The sequence below is a fragment of the Myotis myotis genome, unplaced genomic scaffold (assembly GCF_014108235.1).
Source record: "Myotis myotis isolate mMyoMyo1 unplaced genomic scaffold, mMyoMyo1.p scaffold_m19_p_11, whole genome shotgun sequence".
NCBI lineage: Eukaryota > Metazoa > Chordata > Mammalia > Chiroptera > Vespertilionidae > Myotis > Myotis myotis.
In genome coordinates this window covers 58,972,828-58,991,820 of record NW_023416315.1, presented here as the reverse complement: position 1 = coordinate 58,991,820, position 18,993 = coordinate 58,972,828, and the positions used below count along the sequence as shown (strand labels likewise).

Genomic DNA, 18,993 nt, shown 5'->3' with positions numbered 1-18,993 from the left:
AATGAAAATTGAGTTGTTTCTGTATAAATATCAATCATTTATGATATATTTAATAGAAATTACAATGAATAAAATCAGGGTTTCACTTAGAATTCATTTAATATAGGCAGATACCAACATTAATAATGAATCAATGAATCATTTGTGATGCCAAAGAGATCATATAATAAAAACAGAACTGACCTTGTTAGAAATCTGATATTTTCAACATTTCTCTGTCAGAGCCACTGACTTAGAAATTATTATAAATTCTTGAAAAATGGGAACTTTTTTCCCTTGTAAAAATACCCATCATTTGGCAAACGAGTGTCATTTTCCTTGAGGAGAATGTAGTGACTGGCTATCCAGAGTGCTGCCATGACAAGGTAAACCAAGCAAATAGCTGGAAAATTGTCTGTAATCACAGCATCATAATGGTTGGTGAGCACAACCATTCACATTAACCATGGCATTCTCCCTACTTCTCCTGTAGGTCCTGTTTACCCCACATCCTTATCTCCAGGGATTGGTCCTCTGTGCCTGCATCTCCCTTCCACTCTCACTGTCATTAGCACTAGCACAGTGCTGGTCACCCGGAAGCACTGGGATAAATACAGACCAAACTGATCCACTCAGAGAGGTTTCCGAATGCAGGGATGGCTGTGTCTAGCACCCCTCCCATTCGACAATCGGGGTTTATTGATGTGCGTTACTGTTATTAGTCCTGTTCCTTTTATTAGTAGTATCGTCCTGAAGATCCTGAGAAATTATAAGCAAGTAGCAGCCGGGGAGGGTGGGAGCTGGATGAAAGGAGAAGAATGCCAGGCTTGCCTTTGAGAAATTGGTAATCTGGTCAGGCAGCCCCAGCACACCTGGGAGGCCTGGAACAATTACAGTGTTTATTTCCCAGAGCAGAAGCGCGGGGCACCCAGTGAATACTCAAGTGATGAGGGCCAGCCAGTAGATTAGCGGCGCCATCACATTATCCTCGGTTATTAGAAGAGTAAATTGAGTCATAAGAAAGGAAGAGGCTACCCAAACCTGCCCCGAGCTGATTACCAGTGGCATAATTGAAAGGAGAGCCAGGCCCTGTCCCTCAACAATCTGTGCGATCTGCCCGCGCTCATCTTCCCGCAGAGCTTTGGGTTTGACACTGGCTTTGTCAGGAAGGCTGAGCTGCACTCTCCTGTGTTAATTGCTGTCCGCATGTAGGATATCCTGAGTTCTGAAGCAGGATGAGGATTTTAGATTCTTCTTAGCAGCGTGGGGACATGTAGCTAAGCAGAATCAATTCCTGTCACTCACACACAAATACAGAGAAACGGGATCATGGATCAGGGGAATCTGCAGTGTTTTAATCTTAAAATCAATACAGAAAAGGAAGTTGAACTTGTGGGGATTCTATAGAGATGGTAATTTGGTTTGCCTTACCGAATATAACTGTTCTTCCTTTTCTCCTTCTGGCTATTTTACTCTGGGGGAGGGTACAGGGATGGGCTGTGGGGGGGAGGGGAAAAAGACAAGAAATCCCTACAAGCAAATAATCTTGAATAAACATACACATGTAAACACATAACAAGCAGATCCTCCATTGTGTGGAAAAAGCTGCATACTTTTATCCATTCTTTTTATGTTTAGAAGAAAAAGAAAGTTAACCAAAAGCCTGTGCCCCACTGTCTGCATTTAAGCATAATAAAATGCCTTTGATCTTTCATGGGTCACTGTCAGACGAAAAAAATAGTTTTTTCCAATGTTTACTTTATGGCCAAGTCTACCGTAGCCTATGCAATACTGTCTGATTAAATGCGTATTCAACAAACCATTTATTGACCAAAGGATTCCAAGCTGCTAAGCATGTGATTAATATTTGCCCCAGTGTAATTCTGCTCCTTTTGAAAGATGAACTAATGGTTTACATAACTCAGTCTCTTTTAAAGAGTGAAAAATTACTGATTATGCCTCTTTTCAGACATAACACTGGTTTACTGCAGAGTACTCCCTGTCTCTATGTCGGAGTCTATTTGGACATTGCTTCTACAGTGGCAACAACAGTAGCAAGTATTGTGATCTCATGAGAAAATGATGGGGCTACAGGCAGAACTCAGGTCTAGCCGGGAGGCAGAATGGTGTAGTTAAAAGAGCAAAGCCTGGAGCCTTTGCTTTGTGTGCTACCTGTTTCAAAGCCTGTTTGTTCATCTTTAAACAGGGATGAATACAGGATTCACCCAGCAGGTGGGCGTGTTGAGAGGATTAAGTGAGGTGAAGCATGTAGAACCCTAGCACTGTACCTTGTACTTGCAAAAACCAGTAAATGTTCATGATCATGACGATCATTATGTGTCTCAGGTGAGATAACATATGCCATGTATGTAAAAACAGTCTAGAGGCTGTAAAGCACAATACAAATGGTAGTTGTTATTCGTAATAGATTGATGGTTTTGGAACTTTAAAAATAAGTCATGGAAGGCTTTTTCTTTGTGTTGCCTGCCATAGGTCCCTCATCTCCAAGTACAGACCTGGAGGTGATAAATTCAGGCCCAACTGAATAATGTATTCACTTTCTGAAAATCCACAGAGATAGCTGTGACTGCCCAGAATTCCATGAAATCAATTTGAAAATCCCTAGCCTATGTCCTTTCACAGAAAACACTTCTCAGATCTTGGGAAGACCAGCTGTATGTAAGATACTTATTTTGTTGTCATTTTTAATCAGTACTTTTAAATACCCTCCCAGGAAAGCTTGAGTGTTTGAAATGATTGCATTATTTCAGCCGTCTTTCCTTGTCCTACCTATTACTTGAGTAAAAACAAACAAACAAACAAACAAACAACAACTCCTGAGCCTGTGTCCTCTCTGTGTCCTTGGCAGAGCACAATCATTGTGGAGAAGACAGTGCAAGACCTGCTGAATCTGATGCATGACTTGAGCGCGTACTCAGACCAGTTCCTCAACATGGTGTGCGTGAAGCTCCAGGAGTATAAGGACACCTGCATGGCGGCCTACAGGTAGGACCTGAGCAATGTCACTGGCAACCTGACTGCTGTCTGGTTGGTGAGGCTGCCTTCAGAGCCTCACTCAGAGGAAAGGACCACCTTTAGTCGGTCAAGGGGCCTGAGGAGAACATGTGCCACAGAAAGAGTCTCCTGGATGCTGTTATCATCCCCCAGAGGGAGGGAAAAGGACAGAGGCACAGAGGGACAGAGCCACTGAGGACTGCCATCGGTGGCTGAGATGAGGTGTCAGCCTTGATTTCCATGAAAGCTTAGAATCCTAAGATTGATCTTCCTTGAGGACATTCCAGAACTTGATTAGTCCATCATGTGATTCTAAATGATCTTTAAAGTAAAGCAATTTCAAACTCATAGGAACTCGTAATAATCTATAATATGATTTCCTTTTACTTCTTTCAAATGTGTTCCTCTTACTGTTTGATCTATAGCCTTCCTACTGTCATGAAAAGACAGTTACACTGTTTTTAGCATCAGCAGAAATGAAAAACCATTGTTATGAACTTGAAAACCTTTAGTTTTTCCCTCTCAGTTCTTTTCCCTGGGTTCAAAAATCTCTTTGAGCTCATGGAAAGGATCATAGCACTTCTCATGAAAAGCTAATTATAGGAGCAAATTATGATCTGGTTGACAAAACCTAACACAATTAGGGGAGAAAGGAATGCATAATAAAATACTACATTTTTTATGATATATAATTAAACCTAGGCAGGTAAAGTACAGTACATAATCAGGTACTACTTGTGCAGCACAGAATATAAGAGCAAAGGGAATGAAAGAAAGAAAGGGTGATTGGAGTCTGGAAAGATTTCAGAGATGATGAGCTATGTGCTGGGCCTGAGAAAGACAAATGCGATGTAGGAAGTTGCAAAGAATAAGTAAGGGCTTTGCAGGGGTGGAGAGGAAGCACAGCTCGGTTGCTTGGTATTCAGAGGGGGAATGGAAGGAGGTTTGGATGGAACAGATGTCCTAGTAGAAGGTTGTGAGAGATAATATTTAATAGGAAAAGTAAGACCAAATAACAAAGGGTCTTAAAAGGTAAGACTTGAACATTTATATATTTTATTGATTTTTTACAGAGTGGAAGGGAGAAGGATAGAGAGTTAGAAACATCAATAAGAGAGAAACGTCAATCAGCTGCCTCCTGCAAACCCCCTATTGGGGATGTGCCTGCAACCAAGGTACATGCACTTGACCGGAATCGAACCTGGGACCCTTCAGTCCGCAGGCCGACGCTCTATCCACTGAGCCAAACCAGTCAGAGCAAGACTTGAACATTTAGATGTTGCATAGTAGACGATAAGGAGTCATTATAAGTGAGCCAGGAAGCAGTGGTCAGAAAGATGAATCTGGCCAAAGAGTGTACAACTTAGATTAATACTTTACCACCTTCCAGCAGTAAGTATTGTTTATCCACAGAACATCAACCACCTCGCTGAGAGATGCGCTTCCAATGATATTTTACTTTATTTGTTTAAAAGTGATTCATAAAATTATAACATATTTGCCTTTAAAATATACATGTAATCAGTAATTATGCTATAATCAATTGTGTACTAAATAATAATTATTTTGTACTAAATAATAATAATAATAATAATAATAATAATAATAATAATGGCAATTCAAACAAAAATGTTAAAATTTAGTTTTGTGGTAACAGAAAATTTTAATTTATCTTAGATTTTAATTTGTACAAACAGTTTTTGGCAGAACACTACAATAGAGTAATCAATAAGATACTCTCAAGCATAAATATATATTTCTAATAGATGAAATTCAGTGAGGAACTAAAATAGAAATAATAATTCCAAGAGAAAAGTGAACAATACCAACTGTCAGAGAGGACCTTATTCGAATATATTTTATGTATATAATGGTGGATATCAAATCCCTATGGTGTTGAGATTCCACTGGGAACACTTAAAATAGTGCTTTTAAAGTGTCACTATTTATAATATTAAACAAAGTATATTCTTTGCTACCATATAAGTTCATACTGAAAGATACTAAATATCAATTTTTAAATGTGGGGAGGAGAATATCATTTTTCAAAATTCCTTTAACTGGTACACAAATACAAATTTTAAAAGCCACTGCTCACCGTTAGTTCTCTCTGATTGGAATTTCTGGGCCACAGAGTTATATTTTCAGCTTTACAAAAACCCACCTCCAAAGTGATTGTGCCAACGTCACATCAACCAAATGAGACTCAAATAGCATATTTTAAATATTAAAACAAAATATTAAAAAAACCTTTAAAATTGGTTGCATTTTAATAACATTGTTTTAAGTTTACTGTTAAGTTTGTCTTTAACCTCCATTGAATTTTAAGGTTTTTTTACAAAAGCAAATCATATCCTTTTTTTGCTTATATTTCATTATGGCCAACCAATAATTCTAACAAATAATAATGCTGATGAATATTAATTATAATGGAGGAGTTACATAGCCTGCCCAAGATAAGGTAAAGTTGATTCTAGAATCTAAACACCATTGATCACCATTTATATTATTATCGTTCTTATGATTTGTTTTTTTTATTATTTTTTTAAATAAATTTTTATTGATTTCAGGGAGGAAGGGAGAGGGAGAGAAAGATAGAAACATCAATGATGAGAGAGAATCATTGATCAGTTGCCTCCTGCACGCTCCCTACTGGGGATCGAGCCCTCAATCCGGGCATGTGCCCTTGACCGGAATTGAACCCAGGACCCTTCAGTCCATAAGCTGACACTCTATCCACTGAGCCAAACCGGCTAGGGTTGTTCTTGTGATTTAGAAAGAAGTTGTGTGTTTTTTTACCTTCATATAGATTGGCATCTTACTGGCTGTAGATCTTTTCCTCATCATTTATGATCCTACCTCTCAGTATGTCATGTGATGGGAAGCTCTCCACATCCACAAAGCAAGCTGGTCCTTTTGAGCAATTTCTTGTTTTGAAATGATGTCCGCCTATCCATTGTGCATAGACCTTTTTCCCTGGAGTGATTCCAAATCAGTTTAATCCGTATACATGAAAACCCTTCCTATGGGTGAGGTTGGCTATCAGGGTCCATATTGTCTTCTTGCCCCCGCCCCCACCCCAGACTGAACATTCTCGGTTTCTCATAAACCATCCCAGTCTTCTTTCTCTCTTGCCCACTAGCCTGGCTTGCCTGGCTTATGAAGAACTCCACACTGAGCCTAGCATCCAGGTGTGCTCTTTGTACTTCAGCAGCACCATCACCTCCGCTATGCAGGATCCAGTGCTGGCACAGTGCTTCTTCTTACATCGCATTTGTCAGCTACTGATTGAGCCTTTACCAGACCCAAGACACGTTTGAGTGTATGGGGACAGCAGAGTCCATCAGTCACAGATTATACCTTTAATGAGCTTACACTCGTGATAGAGGATAAAAGGGAAATAGGGGACAAAGAAAGGGGACGTGCGTATATCCACAGCATTAGCTTATAACAGAAAGTACAGTAAGATGTTCCAGGGGGAAGAAATTACCTGAGGAGGACGAGAAAGGCTGGGGGGAGGACATGAAGGAGGCCTTGTGAAGGAAACGGAAGGTTTAGACATGGCTTAGGCTTATGGAGCTGAAGGAAGAAAGGAACCAGAGAGATGTCAAGGAGGTGGGGAAGAGTAAAAACAGGAAGAACAAATGATGAATTTGGAGCTTTGGAAAGGAAGGCTGAGCCAAAATAGCGGAGGATCTTGAGTGCCAGGAACTTGGCCTAAATGAGGTGGGAGCCGGTGAAGGTGAGTGAATGGGGAGTACCAGGTGCTTTAGGGAGAGCCTCTGAGCTTTGTATCAGATGGATCGGACAGCAAGTGTGTGGAGGCAGAAGAGGGGCAGTGAGTGCTCGAATCAGAGGAGAAGCCGGGTAGGGACAGAGAGTTCAAGAATCATTAAGGAAGTAAATTTGTGGGACATGGCCACTGCTTGGCTGGAGGGGGTAGGAACTGATGTAAGAAGAAATAGTTGAAATTAGCCTATTTTTTTTATGCTGTATTTGTAGGGATTTTTTTTTTACCTCAAATTCAAGATCTCACATTTACCCATTAAATTTAATGTTACTGTTAGCTCATCATTTTAATCTATTGAGATATTTTTGAATTCTCATTCTGTCATCAGAAAAATCTTAGCTATTCTTCCAAATTTCATGTCAATCTTGATTTTATAAGCAATCTTCTGGTTTCTTCATATATCATTTTTTAAAATGTTCAATAGGACACGGCTAAATTAAGAATTTGGGGCCATATCTCTCGAGACTTCCTTTGAGATCTACATCCACATATCACTCAGTACTGCAGGAGCTCATGGGTAGCTCAGAAGGAGGCTCTGGAGCCTAAATTTGAATACCAGCTTTTCTACTTTTTAGTTCTATGACCTTGAACAAATTACTCAGCCTCTCTGTGCCTTAATTTTCTCATCTGCCAAAAGGAATTAATAGCTCTTCCTTCATGGGGTAGTTTTGAAAATGTCAATCTTTTAGAGCTGTTTTCAGCAAAATATTAAGTTCCCCCAAAATGATTAGCAGCTATTTTGATAATGACTACCATCGATGACAATACTGCCCTATATTTTATTATCTGCCCTATAAGAGAGGTTAGAGTTCTTGCTGGTCATCTCCAAGTCCCAATCCTTTTAATGTAGCTAATCTTCCCTCCTGTCTCCCCAAGATGGGCAGGTATAAGCTAGCAATGGTGTTTGAGCAGGAACCCTTCCATCCTTTCACTTTGGGACCCACTGCTCCCTGTCCTGCCAGACCTATGTTAAGAACTCTCATCTTGGACAGCCTACAAATTACCCTTGGATATAAGGTTTCTTGACCTTGAGCCATATATACAATTTATTCATTCAAGTCAATGAAATTACCTGGTTAGGAAAGGAACAAAGTCACGTGACTCACTCATTGTGAGGTCTTCCTGGCACCAACTGAGTGCCACTTCCTCCTTGTTTACACACTGTGCTTAATAGTCTGCTCTAGAATTTTGCCTATAATTCTAAACTCTCCCAATTTCTGTAATTTACCTTCTTTTCTTCTATGAACATGATGGGCTTTTTTGTCATTTTGTGTGCTATTTTATTTAGGAGAAAGATTGAGTGTTTGTATTTGAAGAAAACTGCTTAGAGAAAAGGGGAAATTATTGATGTAGGAGACAAAGGGTGAATTGTAGAACTAATGCTTTGGCGATGGGTAGGGTGGGATGTAGTGAGTAGGGTGGATGTAGTGAGTAAGTCCAGCGATTGGCTTGAGGCAGGAACATGGGTGGTGTTGTTCACCATGGTATTTCCTTCTTACAGGAATTGAGATAATTCTCTGTCATTTCTATATCAACATTTGGTCCATATAGTGCAACTGTATCTCTAGTATATACTCCTTCCAGGATCGTGGCCATGGCTTTTGGTTCTTGATATATTGTGGCCATCAAGAGTCTGTTGATTCCTTCCCCTGGGAGGCTAGTATGACACTTTGGTGACCTTCTTGGCCAGATTGTCTGGAATGGTGCCACTAAGAGACCATCCCATATACAGGGTAATATCTGCAGTGATCTCCCACAGTTGCTGAATTACAGCCTAGGATGAATTATCTCGGGGCTGGGAAAAGTAATTCTGTGAAGCTTTGAGGGGAAGAAATAGAATATTATGTATATGGTTGTTATACAACTGTGTGCACACACATATGCGCACAGCCTGTTGTCTCTTCCGTAATCAGGTTTTCACACCAGTGGGAAAGTGTTTTCTTACCGTATGAGTCTGAAGACGCAGTGTCCTTACTTCCTGTCCCCATGCATTGCCCTCCCCCGGATTGGCACCTGCTGAGGAGTAATTAGGGCAGTCCTAATTTGGACAGCCAAATCCTGATTACAGTGAGAGGAAAAACAGGAAATGTTCTAGTTTGGCTGCCAGCAAATGACTGACTTAAATAGCAAGCCATATACAATTCAAATGATCCAAAATGATATAACACTGGGAAGGAGGAAGGGAGCTGGGAACATTGCAGTCGGATTCTTTCGAAGCAGATAACTCTTACAGAAATGATCAAATCCATAAGCTTACAATGCCCTCTGCTGAGAGCTGGCTGGTTTTCCAAGTTCACCAAGTTTACTATAAGAACCTGGGCATCCACTGGTGTTTACAGGTTGGAGAGGTCAGAAACAGCTCACCTTTCCATGAGCACCTCACCCTGGAGAGAAAGCCTGTATATGTAATGATACCATGCTACATGCTCTGGAGAAAGAGAGGTTTCCTAAAAGGGAATGAGGACCCCCAAGTCTTTCCCTTAATTAGCCACACCCCTTGGGGCTTAAGGAACACTCATCTGGGAGTTGTCTTCTGCGCTGTTAGCATCAGGCAGCTGGTCCATTAGTCAACCTGTCCCAAGCTGAGCGCTTCTCCCCCTTTGCTGCCCGTTGTCCTGAGGCACAGCCCGCAGCTTGTGTCTCAAAATAGTCATTTTTTAAAAATTGAAAGTCACAATTTTTTGAAGTTTCTGTCTGTTCCAACTTAGCATTTGTTCATTCGTCAAAATTTTGTTTGGCCTTTCTGCACTGCGTCCGGCCTGGTGGAGGATACACATAAAGCATCTTCTAATCTTAGAGGCTTGACTGGTAGAAGATACAGCACGTTCCCAGGTTCTGTTAGGGAAAGGTCCATCCTCAGGGCCCGCCTTTTACCACTTCTTCACGGAGGCCCGAGGGCGCAAAGCTAACAGTAGCTGATGGCAGAACCCAGGTGTGGCGCGGGCCTGCACGCCTTGTTGGCCCTCAGTCTGCTTGTTGAATGAATGAGGAAATTCCTGGCAGACGGAGTAGGATGAGCAGGCAGTGGGGTAGCATGTCCATCGTGATGGCTGGGGAGAAGGTCAGGAAATCCAAATGCCTGGGGTTGGCAGTGTGGTTGGGTAGGAAGGTGAAGAAAAGGGAGCTTTGAAAACTTCCCATATTCAGTAAAGGAGGGCATCATAGGTTTGCTGAGAAAGATGACCTCCTCCCTGTGGTGTGTGAAGAAGGTGGTGGCCTCATCGTGCTGTAGCAGAGACTAGACACCAGGGCTGTGATGGCTCGTGAAGTCCTTCGGGTTTTCTGTGTAGCCACAGGCCAGGTCCTGCAGGAGTAAGAGCTTAGCTTGATTGCCTTGTGACCTTTGCCAACAAACTTTGAACTTCAAAAGAGATGAGGGCACATGCCAGGGAAACCTGCCACCAGCTCCATGCCAGGTGCCTTCCAGTTTGCCTCTGTTTTCCAGGAGCCATCTCCAGAGTTATCAGACGTTACCTAAGTTGGGATTATTGAGTAGAAACACATACCACCATAAGGCTCTCCGATGAGCATTGAGCGTGATATAAAAGATAACTTGATGTTTCTCTGCTCTTTTCCTGTTTATTCTGCTCCGTCTTACCGTAAGGGATATTTTGGTTTTGAATTTGCGTTTATTTTGTCCTGTTTTGTTTTAATCAGCAGCATAGTGCCGGCTCTTATTTTGTTTCTCTCTCGTTGTCATTACGACTGTGTTGCTGGACATTGCGCTGCATTGAGCCTGCTGCAGGTCATCATTCACACTCGAAAATCCGCAACAGCAGCTTCATTTGGACCAACTTTGCCCAGGGTTCATTTGTCTAGCTTGGCTCCTACTTTTTGAAGTGTCTGAAAGTAAACATCATGCCCTGGAAACAGTTGAATCCAATTAGCCCCACCTGCCCCTGGTTGTTTACCTAATGAAAGACTCGGCACCCCAGCTGTGTCCGGGGACCAGGCACACACTTGCACGTCCCAACTGTTCCAGAGAGGAAGCAATGCGCATCAGCCAGTCGGCACCAACAGATGTTTTCCGAATGAAATTTACTCGGCTGTGTCTGGAGGGTGGACCCTCTCATGGCAGCCTTATCACCTGTTCCAAGAGGTATGCCTATTTTCCTCTTCCTCCTGGGAGGAGGTACAAATAGTTACACAGATGGCTCTGTCTGTGGCCCATTGAGCTGTGAATTAATTAGTAGATTATGGTTCTGGTAGTGGTAATTAACCCTACTCTTCTTGTGGAATAATTGTTAGAGATTTAGCTCTACTTTTTTGAGGCTATTTGGATATGTCCCGGAATTTTGTAGCCCACACAATCTAGTTTAGCACAAAATTATAAACCAGTAAATGCAATTGGTCAAGATGGAAACTTGCCATTTGAATGAAAAATTTCCTTTAGGGTAATTGTATGTTGCTAATCAATGCCAGTATTTTAAATTGGAATATTGGGAATTGCATTTGAAATTGATGTTCATTCCAGTATGAATTAATAATATATTGTGGAGGGCACTATATAGGGAGCATGTTAGTTAATTTGGATTACATTTTTTAATAAGACAGGATCAATGAATATTACTGAAGGCAGCAATAAAGTACTTGAATTATTGAATTCTTCCAAAGTCTTCCAAAAAATACGTAAGTAAATAATGTGAGTGCCTTTAACATAGTTCCCACTAAGCTAATTTTTTCATTCCAGCTAGTGATAAAGTAAAAAATTCCAAGTCCCCAAAATATACAATACCATGTCACACCTATAGACCCAAACAGTTTACTGACTCCCAGGGCTGAAGTGGGCCAGAAAAGATGGGCTCAAAGATTTAGAGGCTGGAAAACTGAGTTAGGTTTGGGCTTCTAATTCTGTGCAACAGAATTTGACCTCTAGTGTGGGTTTAAGAGGAAGTGAGCCACCCAACCAAAGTTCTTTCTAGATATAGACACTGAAATTTAAATTTTATGTAATTTTCTTCTTTTGATTTTTTTAAAAAAAAATTTTAGAATATCAACACCATTTATAGCTTACAGGATATACAAAGTCAGTTGATGGGGCAGATTTGACTGACAGGCCATTGTTTGCCTAGCCCGTCTTATGGAGCAAAGTTCTACTGGTGAAGTTGTAGGGGGTAAGTATAAAAGGAGGGTTTTTTGTTCTATTGCTTTCCAAAGGGAGAGATGACTGAAGGCTGCTGACACAATCAACAAATTCTTCACAGAGAAAGTGAGACTCGGAGGAGGCTCTCCAGTAGCGGCCCCGTGAAAATAAGTGGTAGAAGGGAAGGCTTGTCAACAATCACTCATTGGCTCTTCTGTTTTTTGAGTCAGGATTGTTTTATGTTGGATTTTTTTTGCGGGAGGGCGGTACACCTGTATTCATTAGTCTGATTTGTATTGAATTCAGGGAGGTATGGTGAGAGCCAGGCAGAGCCATCTGTGATTTGGTCAAATGCCAGTGGCTTGATAGCTCACCTGAGTCATTTAGTGCAGAGAAGGGCGAAAGGAAAACCATGAAATTGGTTTTAGTTTAATGTGTTATCTAGACTCCTAAAACTGAAGAGGGCTATTTTTATCTCCAGTTCAGTTCTTATACACTTTCCCAATACCAGGTATTGTGCTAAGTGCCACAGGCACAAAATCTAGTAAGAAATCAACTCTATCCTCAGAGAACTCACCATTTGGTATGGGATCACAAATTGTGAAGAAGTGTAATAGGACCAGTGAGAGTGGAGGTTCTGTGTAAGGGAGTGGTGCTCACCCTTGACTTTACATCGGAATCACCTGGGAAATCTTTACAAATTCTGATGCCTAGGTCCCGTCCTCTGAGAGTCTCATTTACTTGGTCTTGGGTGTGGCCCAGATGATCCCAATGTGCAGTCACCATAGAAAGCCTCTGGTATAAGGGTGATGAGGCTCAAAGGAGAGGACTCAGCTGTCCTAAGGGAAGAGCCAAGGTAATCCTGATCAGCAGAGGCAAGTAAGGAAGATGAAGAGAAGCTCTCTGGGCAGAGATAATACACAGAAGCAGGAAATAGTATATCGTATTCAAAAAAACTTTCCAATACTCGTCATGGGTAGGGTATTCAGCCAGCACAGGTTGGGCCAGGGTTTGTCTGGGGTAGTGAACAGGGACAGAGCAGGGAATAGTAGCAGGAGATGAAGCTGAAAAGGTAGGTGTTCATGGCTTGCTAAGTGTGACTTGATCTTAGAATTAGGAGTCAATGAAGAATTCTAAGGAGGATAAGATGATTGTATTTGAACAATTTTAGAGAAATGACTCTTGCGACTAGTGCTGTAAGTTGAACTGATGGTCTTGAAGCTCCAGGCAAGACACCCAATTACAAGGTCACTTCCAAGTGCCAGTGAGAAATGATGAAGGTCTAAACATCAGTTATGACCGAACCTGGTCAGGAAATGGCAGATTCATAAGATTCTAAGGAGGTGGACTGGCAGGGTGTGGAACTATGGATGGCAGGATGGATGGATGAACTGTTGACAAGAACAGGTATATTAGATGTTTAGTGGGAGAGAAAGAGGTGGATAATATTTATTTGAAATGCTGGTAGAACTTACAAGTGAAGTTTTCCTGTAAGCCTTTGGATATACAGGTCTGAGACTTAGAAGACAGGGCAGTAGTTGATTTAAGACAGAATTTTGACTTCAGCCAAAAGTGTGGTGTAGATAGATTTAGGAAGCTCTTTTCCTACTGCCAGCTCATAGAAAGTCCAGATAAAAATATGTACCTTACAATTTTTTTTCTAATATGTATCCACATTCAAAGGAAGAAGAAATTCTCCAGATGCCTCAAATGAAAGAGAAACAAAAAGCCAAAGCAACCAGCAAATGTTGCAGTTGAGTGGCCCCTGAAGGCATCAGGACCACGGAGTGAGGTTGTCTGAGTCTCTTAGAACTGCTATAACAAAATACCACAGACTGGGTGGCTTATAAACTACAGAAATTTATTTCTCACAGTTCTGGATGCAGGAAGTCCAAGATCATAGTACTGTGAGGATCCTCTTCCAGTCACAGGCTTCTCACTGCATCCTCAAATGATGGAATGGTCTGGGATTTTTTAGGAGGGCACTAATCCCACTCACGAGGGCACCTCCCTTGTGACCCAATCACTTATCTAAGGCCCCACCTCCTAACACTGTCACGTTAGTGTTAGGATTCCAAGATGTTAAATTTACTTCAGGTCATATCAGAGATCAAGAACCAAAAGGGGCTGACATTTTAACACCTGCACGCCAGGCAGTTTTATCTGTGCAGAAGTTATAGAGGGACATTCATTCATAAAAGGAACCATGAAAAGAAATCAGAATTCCATTTCTGTGACACATGCAAATTGCACTATTCATGTGGGGAGAGAAACTTATAAAGTAAATAATAAAAAAAAAAACCTTAAAAAATTATTTTGAACTAGTGAAACCCATAGGATCCAGAAGAGACAAATGCAAACCACCTAATAGTAACATCTCCAAAACTCAGGGCACATGTGGGATTCTTGCAGGAGGCAAGTGCCACTGAGGCAGAGCTTGCAGAACAAACTAGCAGAGCACATGAGAAGGAGAGGAAAATGCACCAAACAGAACATTTGACATCCAGAGACATACACAATATAGCGCCATGTGAAAGGAGCTTTAAAATTGCTGCTTTTAAATATTTAAAGAGACAGAGGAAGAGAATCCATAATACAAAAACAGGGCATTTTGAGTGGATTTATGAAAGAGCTAAATAGAAAATATGGAAATGAAAAATATGTTCATTGAAAAATTATCCACAACAATGAATGGGTTAAATAAAAGAGCACATCCTAGAGAGTTCATGAATTAAAAAAAAGGAGGGGATAAAGTGAAGCTCACTCAAGTGATGAGTATCTGTGTAGGAGGGAGAGGAGCTTCACTGGAGAGAAAGGCTGGATCACCGAAGAGATTCATTCATTCATTCATTCACTCACCTTTGAAAAAATAACCTAGAGGGCCTGGCTGAGTGGCTCGGCTGGAGCGACATCCCACACACTAAAAGGTTTTGGGTTTAATGCAGGTTCAATTCCGAGTCAGTGCACATATCTTGGTTCAGGGTTCAAACCCCAGTTCGGGCGCATACAGGAGTCAACCGATTGATGCTTCTCTCTCTCTCTCTCTTTCTCACTCTGTCTCCCTCTCTTTCTTTCTCTCTCTCTTTCCTACCCTCCCTCTCTCACAAATCTATAAACATTTCCTCAGGTGAGAATTAATAATAATAACATAGAGGGTTGGGGAATATATAGATACTAAAGGCCCAATACACAAAATTAGTGCAAGAGTAGGCCTTCCTGGGGAGAACCAAGATGGCAGCATAAAGTATACACCTGTACATGCTGCCCCCCACAGCCACACCAAAACTATAACTAAAAGACAAAACGGCTATCATCCAGAACCATGGGAAAGCTGGCTGAGTGGAAGTTCTACAACTAAAAGGAAAGAAAAAAGCACATTGAGACTGGGTAGGAGGTGCGGAGGCACCAAGAGCAGAGGTACAGAGGTGAGCGAAACGGGCTGGCAACTGGGTGCACTGTTTTTTTTCAGTTGGAAGGGAGATACAAGCTCCCGACTGCTCTGAACTTGTTTCCGGCGAGACTCTGGGGACCCAGACTCCTACAGGGAGAAACTGGATTGTCTGGCATTGGGTCGGAAAGCGAGGATGGCTTTCTTGCAGAGCTGCTCACAGGGATCATTGTTACTGTGGGGGTGCGGGACTCAGGGACGCGGAGATGCAGAAACGGCTGACTGACAGCCATCGCTGTTTGCTCCACCTTGGTGATTCCCTGAGACCCCGCCCCACCCAATTTACAACCCCACCCAAGCTGTGCGCAGCGGCTTTTGCATATGAATCACTTGTCCTTTTGCAGCCTAACCTAACAAACTGCAGCTGGGTCAGAGAGCTCCAAAACTTCCAAACCCCAAACGAAGAGGAGAAATCTGCAGATCTCACTGTAGCTCCTGCTGGGTGGACTCATGCAGTGACTGACTTTGCACCTCCTTGGAGATCCAGGAGCCAGTCAGTGGTCAGATACCAGATTTCAACTCCTCACATCCATAAGTGACACACTCAAGAGGCAGACTCAGTGAGCACCAAAGCCCCACTGAAGCAAGTCCTGCCCCATAAGGGTGTCTCCAGCACAGCAGTTCTTTCAGTATAGACAAGCGGGTCTTCACAGTAAATTGCCCTGGAGGTCATTTCCTCCCAGGGATACCAACAGCAATCAAAGCTTAACTACAAGACTGTGCACCCAGCCCACAACCACACAAAGCCACTCTATCAATACAGGGAAGCAGCCAAAATGCGGAGACAAAGAAACATGTCACAAATGAAAGAAATGGATGAAAGCAAACTACTGGATATAGAGTTCAAAACCACAGTTATAAGGTTACTCAAGAATCTTCTACAAACCTCCGAGAAACTTAGTGAGACCGCTGAGGAACTTAGTAAGACCTTTAAGGATCTTAATGAGAATGCCAAAAAATTGAAAAGGGACCAGTCAAAAATTAAGCATACACTGACTGAAATAAAGAATAATATACAGAGATCCAACAGCAGACTAGAGGATCCCAAGAATCAAGTCAATGATTTGAAATACGAGGAAGCAAAAAACACCCATCCAGAAAAGCAAAAAGAAAAAAGGGTCCAAAAATATAAAGATAGTGTAAGGAGTCTTTGGGACAACTTCAAATGTACCAACATTCAAATTATGGGGATGCCAGACGAAGAGAGAGAGAGCAAGATATTGGAAACCTATTAGAAGAAATAATGACAGAAAACTTCCCCTACCTGATGAAAGAAATAGACTTACAAGTCCAGGAAGCAAAGAGAACCCCAAACAAAAGGAATCCAAAGAGGACCACACCAAGACACATCATAATTAAAATGCCAAGGGCAAAAGAAAAAGAGAGAATCTTAAAAGCAGCAAGAGAAAAACAGTTAGTTACCTACAAGGGAGTACCCATACGACTGTCAGCTGATTTCTCAACAGAAACCATGCAGGCCAGAAGGGAGTGGCAAGAAATATTCAAAGTGATGAATATCAAGAACCTACAACCAAGATTACTCTACCCAGCAAAGCTATCATGTAGAATTGAAGGTCAGATAAAGAGCTTCACAGACAAGAAAAAGCTAAAGAAGTTCATCACCACCAAACCAGGATTATGTGAAATGCTGAAGGGTATTCTTTAAGAAGAGGAAGAAGAAGAAAAAGGTAAAGATAAAAATTATGAACAACAAAGTGACAACAAATACATATGAACAAGTGAATCTAAAATTAAGTCAATAAAAAAATCTGATGAACAGAATAAACTGGTGAATATAATAGAAGCAGGGGCATAAAAAGGGAGTGGACTGACAATTCTTGGGGGGAAGAGGGTGTGAGGAGTGCAGGAAGAGATTGGACAAAAATCTTAACACCTATGGATGAGGACAGTGGCAGAGGGTAAGGGGTGGGGTGGGAACCTAGTGGAGGAGAGCTTTGGAGGGAAAAAAGAGGAACATCTGTAATAATCTGAACAATAAAGATTTATTTAAAAAAAAAAAAGTAGGCCTTTCTTCCCCCAGCTTCTGGCACCTGCTTCCCTCACTTCCCTCACAGCCCCAGCTTCGTCAGGAAGGACGTCCAGAAGGATGTCCGGTCTAATTAGCATATTACTCTTTTATTATTATAGATAGTAGTCTCCTCTTATCTGTGGGAGATACGTTTCAAGATCCCCAGTAGATTTCTGAAAGTGGATATAGTGCTGAACCCAGTATGTACTGTTTTTTCCTATATATGCATACCTATGATAAAGTTTAATTTATTAATTAGGCACAGTAAGAGATTAACAATAAGTAATCATACAATAGAACAATGTGGTGATACTCTCAGTACTTTTTGTATTTTCAGTCCAGACCTCTTCCTGCATCTGTGGAACCATCCTCACTTTTAGTAAATGGCTCGGGGTCATGGATTCAGGGACCCTGGCTGATGGCTCTCAGTCAGGACACTTTTTCCATTCATTTCTCCCACTAACACATTTGATGTCTTTTCAGTCTTAACTGAGTATTTATTATATACTGTTGTGGCCGTGTCTTTTGCAGTTTCAGGCAAGACAGCAAAACTGGCATGAATTTTTCTTCACAATTTTATGGGTAGAACCTTCCTTCTTACCAGAAATCTTAGCAACCTCGGCATGCAGTTTTTTTCTTCCTAAATTGAGAACTTCCTTTTCACTTCAAGGGAGTACTTTATGGCTTGTCTTTGGCATGTCTGAATTGCCAACATCACTTCTGTGCTTCGGGCCCTTATTAAGTAAAATAAGTGTTCCTTGAACAGAGGCACTGTGATGCCATGGCCGTTAATCTGATAATAAAATGGCTGCTAAGTGACTAATGGGTGGGGGGTGTAAGGTATGGAGACGCAGGACAGAGGGTGGAGTCACATCCTGGGTGGGGTCCAACAGGATTTCATTACCTTTCTCAGAACTTATCAATTATTTCTGGAATTTTTCTTTTAATATTTTCAGAACACTGTTGACCCTGGGTAACTGAAACCACAGAAAGCTAAACCATGGTTAAGAAGCAACTAGATATAAGGAAAAGGAGGGGATAATTGTGTGTGGGGGGGTGGGTGGGGGTGGAAATGATCCTCAAAAGCCTAGGTAGAGAGATTACTGGGGGTGAATGAGAATGAAACAGATTTGCATGTACTTCTGTAGGGGGTCAGAGGTGGAGTGTTTGAAATTATGTACTTAGGTCCCCTCCTCTGTCACATAGGAAGACTGGGGCGGGGAGAGGAAGCAATGAGGAGATAAAGAGTACAGGCTTAAAAAATAGTCATTGAGGGAAATGGGAGAGGAAGTCGATCAGAGACAGGTAAGAAGAATGCCTAAGAGCATGGCGGGTCCATCTGGCATGGCATACCATAAATGTGAGGTGATGCCACTCCTTAAGATTGCACCCAGTCCCCCAAGTATAAAAAGTGTAAAAGTTAGGCTGTGGGATTAATCCATAAATATTTCAGAAATTATGCAAGAATATAGGGGAGAAACGGGGATTGAAGGTAACTGTGAGTAATTTGAGAGTATGTTTTTGTACCACTAACTATACTACTGTTAGAAAACTTTCGCTTAGGGTGAGAAGTATTAATGGTGTCACTGCCCCCAACCCAGGTAGTGGATTATGTTAGTAAGAGAGAGGGGTGAGGCATCTTTTCTGTG

The 18,993-nt window shown here is 41.6% G+C and overlaps 1 protein-coding gene across 1 annotated transcript in view; it reads left to right on the top strand.

Annotated features, from left to right (window-relative positions):
• The window catches only part of EXOC4 (exocyst complex component 4), a 758,369-nt gene that overhangs the window by 603,311 nt on the left and 136,065 nt on the right, over nucleotides 1-18,993 (top strand). Inside the window, exon 12 of the mRNA XM_036328650.1 lies at nucleotides 2,849-2,985. Within this exon, the coding sequence (XP_036184543.1) occupies nucleotides 2,849-2,985 (137 nt within the window). The remainder of the gene's footprint in view (nucleotides 1-2,848; nucleotides 2,986-18,993) is intronic.